Below are 6,000 nucleotides of genomic sequence, written 5' to 3' on the forward strand. Positions count from 1 at the left end.
ATCATCATAATAATCATGATTCCTGATATTTCGGAGCTGGTCGTGCAGTGAAACATTGTGAGAAAAGCATATTTCACACACACACACACACACACACTTGGATACACACACATTTTGTTGAATAAACACACACTTATACACAGGAGTGTATGTGTGCCCTTCCCTCTCTTAGTGCTGGTTGACCTTTGACCTTTCCTGTGTGTGTGTGTGTGTGTGTGTGTGTGCATTGAACTATATGATAAAACTTAAAAAAAAATGGAATAGAACAAATGTCAAAATGCAACATTGTGAAACGTGCAATAAACCTGAAAAGTACCAATAAAGCAGAAAAAGGAACCTAAAATAAAACAATTAACAACAAAATAAATTAACAAATATTGAATACACCTAAGATTAAACAGTGAATATAATCCAAAAAATTTACACAAAACAATAAAAACAATAAAACAAGGATCATGTAGGAAAGTACACAACACAACTAATGATGTCAAATAATACACCCCTAAAAACAAAACAAACAAACCCATAAACATAAAAATGAAGGTTAGGTTATTAATGAGCAACAACACAAATAAGAATAATAACAAAGAAGAATGACTTGAATAACAAATAAGAATAAAGCAGAACAACAGAAACAAATGCATATTTCCTTTGTGTTGAATCCCAAATCCCTCCCTCATTGATCCACGTCCTCATTCATCGCTCTGAGACAATGAGCCATAAATCAATAATATTGATTAATCTGCCACAGCTTGTTCCGCGTCCGTGTGAATACCTTTACTTTTTACTTTCTTCACACAAAACAGAATCAAACACAAAAACCTCAGTGACTTTTATCCTTTTATCTTTTATTTTGTCTCAACTTTTAGTCCGTCTTGCTGCGTGAACTGTTCAGCTCATAAATAGAATAAAGTATAATAAAGTGTATTCTAATATAATAAAATATATTATAATAAAATGTATATAATGTATATATTATAATAAAATTAAATATAATAAAATATATTATGATAAAATGTATTATAATATAATCAAATATATTATAATATAATAAAATAAAATATATTATGATAAAATGTAAGAAAATATATAATAATATTATATTGTATAATATAATATAATATAATGTAGCACCCAGAATAATATAATAATAAAAAATAAAATATTAATGAAAATAAACTGAAGCATTAGAGGAAGGATGGAGGGGAAAGCCGCCATTTTGTTTTATTACTTCATACACACCTTGTAGTTTGTTTGTTTTTTATTTTATGTATTTTTTTGTAATTGGCAATTTTGTTTTTCTATTGGCATTTCTTTTTGTATATTTCTCTTCATTTTATATGGGGGATATATATATATATATATATATATATATATATATATATATAATGGTAATTGCACTAGTCTTCACACGACAGTTTTCTCGTACATGAAAATGTATTCGGCTGAATAAACCGTTTGTGATTTTGTATGTGGTTTCCCGGGGCACCCAGATTTGGACCAATGGCAAACATCTGGTTTGGTCCGATCGGAGTGTTGTTGTTGTTATCAGTAATAGTACTAGTATGAGTTAGTAGTAGGATTCTAGAGCGTGGTCATCATCACATGTCTAAAGCTCCCTCCCTCCTCCAGCTGATGGCGGTGTTTGACGAGCAGGAGCCCCATCACGGCGGCGACGGGACCAGCGCCAGCTCCACCGGGACCCAGAGCCCGGACCTGTTCGCCTCGGAGCTGAGCGCGGGCGTGGCCTCGGCCTTCCAGCCGTACCAGGCCGCCGCCAGCGAGATCGAGGTGACGCCGTCGGCGCTGCGCACCAGTAGGTCCCACCACCAGGGGGCGACGGGAAAACTCCACCTGGTCACCTCCACCTTTGTTCTTTATTCCTCTGTTCATCCCGGAAGTGCAGCGTCACAGCAGCTCCCAAACGGCAATAAAACAAGCCAAATTAGACAGTATAATGATAATGATAATAACAACAATAATAATAATAATAATAATAATAATAATAAAGGTAATATGCAGTAAACCTCAAAATTAACTAGAAAATACAAATAAAAATGCATATTTAGATATAATAAAGGAAGTAAACCAAACAATACACAGTAACAATGAACTATATATATATATATTTGTATATAAAAGAATGAACAAGAAGCAATAATAAATCAAATTAAAAAACTACAAAGAAATTGTAGATATTCCACAGACAAAGAATTAACTTGAAGATAGAAAATATATTCGGTTTACAATACAACCAAACAATTCAAATGAATGCACCGATTAAACTGTTACACACACACGTTTATTTGTCTGGTTGTGTGTGTGTGTGTGTGTGTGTGTGTGTGTGTGTGTGTGTGTGTGTGTGTGTGTGTGTGTGTGTGTGTGTGTGCAGAGGGCAAGATGTGGATGTAAATGTTCTGCGGTGCTTCCTCCACTTAGTGTGGTTTAATGAGAGTAGTTTTCCTTCACTGGTGCATTGTGGGAGGGATGTGGGGCGCGGCCCCTGGGGAGCGGGGGGGGCGGATGCCACGGCTTTGTTTCGTGGTTCGATTCCAGCGCTGACAGGGAAGTGAGTCGTTGGCGAAGCGCTTTGTCTGCCCTGGGCAGTGGGTTGTTCTGAGGACTTAAAGGTCGTGTTGGCTCTTCAACCCTCATCTCATTCAAATGTTCAGTCCTGTTTTTACAGCTGTCGTCTGCCTTTCTGCACGGCAACCAGTTAAAATAATAACAAACAACAATACAAACATTTAATTACATCTTTCAGAAAAGTAAAAGTCTTAATACGGTGAGACACTGGAAACGGGAAGTAAAAAGACTAGAAACAGGAAGTAGGAGACACAAATGGGAACAAAATAGACTAGAAACAGGAAGTCAGAGACTAGATACAGGAACAAGGAGACAAATGGGAAGTAAAGAGGCTAGAAACAGGAAGTAAAGAGGCTAGAAACAGGAAGTAAAGAGGCTAGAAACAGGAAGTAAAGAGGCTAGAAACAGGAAGTAAAGAGGCTAGAAACAGGAAGTAACGAGGCTAGAAACAGGAAGTAAAGGGGCGAGAAACAGGAAGTAAAGGGGCGAGAAACAGGAAGTAAAGGGGCGAGAAACAGGATGTAAGAAGGCTTGAAACAGGAAGACGCTATAAACTTGAAATAAAGAGGCTAGAAGTAGGAAGTAAAGAGGGGAGAAACAGGAAGTAAAACATTTTATATAAAAATGTTAATAAAAAAATAGATAATAATAGTAATAATAGAAGTCAATAAATACAAAAAAAACATAGATAAATGTGTGTGTGTGTGTGTGTCTATATACATGTGTATATATGTGTATAACCTTTAAATACACTAAAATCCCCTCAGAGAATCAGACAGGAAATAATATCTAAGTCAAAATAAACAGGACGTTGTCACTCGGTGAGTCCTGGATGCTGCTGGTTACCATGACAACGGCCAGTGCTCCTGTTGACACCCCCCCCCCACACACACACACCGTTGTAATGACTCAAACTACACCAGACAAATATTTGTCGACATTATAAACACACACACACACACACACGGCTGAAAGGTGTTTCCTGTGTGGACTGATCCGTCCTTCCACTGTGGGAATGTGACTTCATATTCTCTCCATCGCTCATCCCTCTCTCTCTCCCTCTCTTTGTGTTGACCACTCATCTCTGACCTTCAGTGTTTCAGGCTCTTAAACAACAATAAAAACTCAAACGGGGAGAGGAGGGTTTGTCTCCCCCTCCTCCCCCTCTCTCTGTTTGTTTGTTTGTTTGTTTCCTCTGGACCTGCTGTTATTCTGACCTCCCCTCCTTCCTCCCCCGCTCGCCGACAGTTTAATGGAAGCGTTGCGAACACCACAGCGGTTCCAGTTTCGACGTTTGTTGTTGTTGTTTTTCTTTGGATCCAGATCACGGCGTGATGATGCTTTTAATCCTCCTTCCTGTTCGTCCGCACCTTTGACACGCTTGTCCGGTGGCCGACGTCCTCGCGGCTGCGGCTGCACCTGCAGAGCTGCGGCCGTTGCTCTGCTGCTGTGTCCTAAACGTTTTATCCACATGGAAAACATACGTCCGTCTGCATTGACAAAGCGACTGGAAAACACAAAAAAATAAAAAATACAACGCAAAGAATTGGGCAGAAAAATGTCCGTTCTACATTTTAAATACAAATCAGTGAAAATAATTTAAAATACCAACAATACATTCCTTACATTTTGCTGTTTATAGTATCAGATATGCAAATATATTTTTGATTATTATTAAAGCAGAAATATTTACATTGTTGCAGTAAAAATATATTTTTCCCGATTTAGCCTTAAAATGAAAACTGGAAAATAAACAAATAATTTTATATAGTATTTTATTACATTATTGATTGATATAAGCATTAGAAAAATAAAAAAATAAAAATAGAACAATTTACATTGTTGAGGTTAAAATATATATTTACTGATTTAGCCTTAAAATGTAAAATAAACAAATCATTTAATATAGTAATTTATTACATTACTGAAAATATTTATGCATTGAAAATATATACATAGAGATTTATGGAGAGACATTGTTTTTCTGAACCCCTCTCTCTCTCCCAGACATGCCCCTCCACGTGCGGCGGAGCAGCGACCCCGCCCTCCTCACCCCTAACGGGCTGTTTGGCGGCTCCGAGCCCCGCGCTCCGTCCGAGGAGCTGCCGTCCCGCAGGAACCCCACGCGCTGGTCCACCACGGCAGGCTTCATGAAGGTCCGGCACGCCAGCGGCACCGGCAGCCTGGAGAGGAAGGTGGGCGCCAACACTAACTACTCACAAGACTGTTGATATCTGCACAAACTAGACTGTGACGCTGTACTTATTAGGATCTGCAGTACTATCACCCTTATTATGTTGGACTGCTGCTATTATCACAGGAGGCCACTCAATCTACTGTTGTTACTACTGGATACCAAATTATGACGGTTGTTACTACTGGATGCCATATTATGACGGTTGTTACTACTGGATACCATATTATGACTGTTGTTACTATAGGATACCATATTATGACGGTTGTTACTACTGGATACCATATTATGACTGTTGTTACTATAGGATACCATATTATGACGGTTGTTACTACTGGATACCATATTATGACTGTTGTTACTATAGGATACCATATTATGACGGTTGTTACTACTGGATACCATATTATGACTGTTGTTACTACTGGATACCATATTATGACTGTTGTTACTACTGGATACCATATGGGCTCACTAGTCACTATTTGGCTTGGTGCTCCTTCATGTTAGCTTGTGTAGAAGGACGTGTACGTACGGGTTATTTCTCATCTTATTTTAATTTGCTTCTCTTCCTCAACTGCACAGTTTTTTTGCTGCTGTAACGCCTGCATTTTCCCTCCGGGGTCTTAATAAAGTCTTATCTTATCTTGATCTGCTCAGGGTAAATGTCTGGACACGTACCGCAGTTTGCCGCGGGACGCCGGGACGTGGTCCAACCAGAGGGAGTTCCAGCGCGAGACGGCCCGCTCCTCGCTGAGCGCCAAGCACCCCATGGTGGACCGCTGGCTGGAGAGGCAGGACCAGGTGCGAGCCGCCGGGGTTTGGTCCTGTACTCCAAACCTTTCTATCAACACTCAAATCATTAGTTTGGGCTTTTGCTGCTGATGGTTCACTTCGATTTGAGAGTGTTGATGTGAATATTGGTTTCATGATTTTGGAGGGAAAAAAAAAAAACCTTTTTCACAGATCCCCGTTTTCGAGATCATCAAAGGTATTCAGACAGATCACTAGTATATATTTTTGTTATTTGCTTGGATAAGTGACTTTCAGAAGTCTGGACCAACACCACCAGCAGACTTTCAGTATCTGACCCCACGTGATCTTATCAGACCTGACCCCATGTTCCCATGAAATACAGTGGATCTCAATGGGAATTTCAGCTGGAAGTAACTCAGATACACAACGGGGAAAATGGTAGTCCAAATTTATTTTGTCAAAAG

At 39.1% G+C, this 6,000-nt stretch overlaps 1 protein-coding gene across 1 annotated transcript in view; it reads left to right on the plus strand.

Moving 5' to 3' along the window:
* The window catches only part of LOC307238418 (partitioning defective 3 homolog), a gene marked incomplete at its 3' end in the record, with an annotated part of 153,843 nt that overhangs the window by 53,633 nt on the left and 94,210 nt on the right, over positions 1–6,000 (plus strand). The window contains 3 exon segments of the mRNA XM_080011387.1: positions 1,633–1,816; positions 4,594–4,781; positions 5,441–5,584. Of these exon segments, the coding sequence (XP_079867513.1) occupies positions 1,633–1,816; positions 4,594–4,781; positions 5,441–5,584 (516 nt within the window).

This window comes from Zeus faber (genome assembly GCF_960531495.2).
Source record: "Zeus faber genome assembly, chromosome: 12".
NCBI classification, from domain to species: Eukaryota; Metazoa; Chordata; class Actinopteri; order Zeiformes; family Zeidae; genus Zeus; species Zeus faber.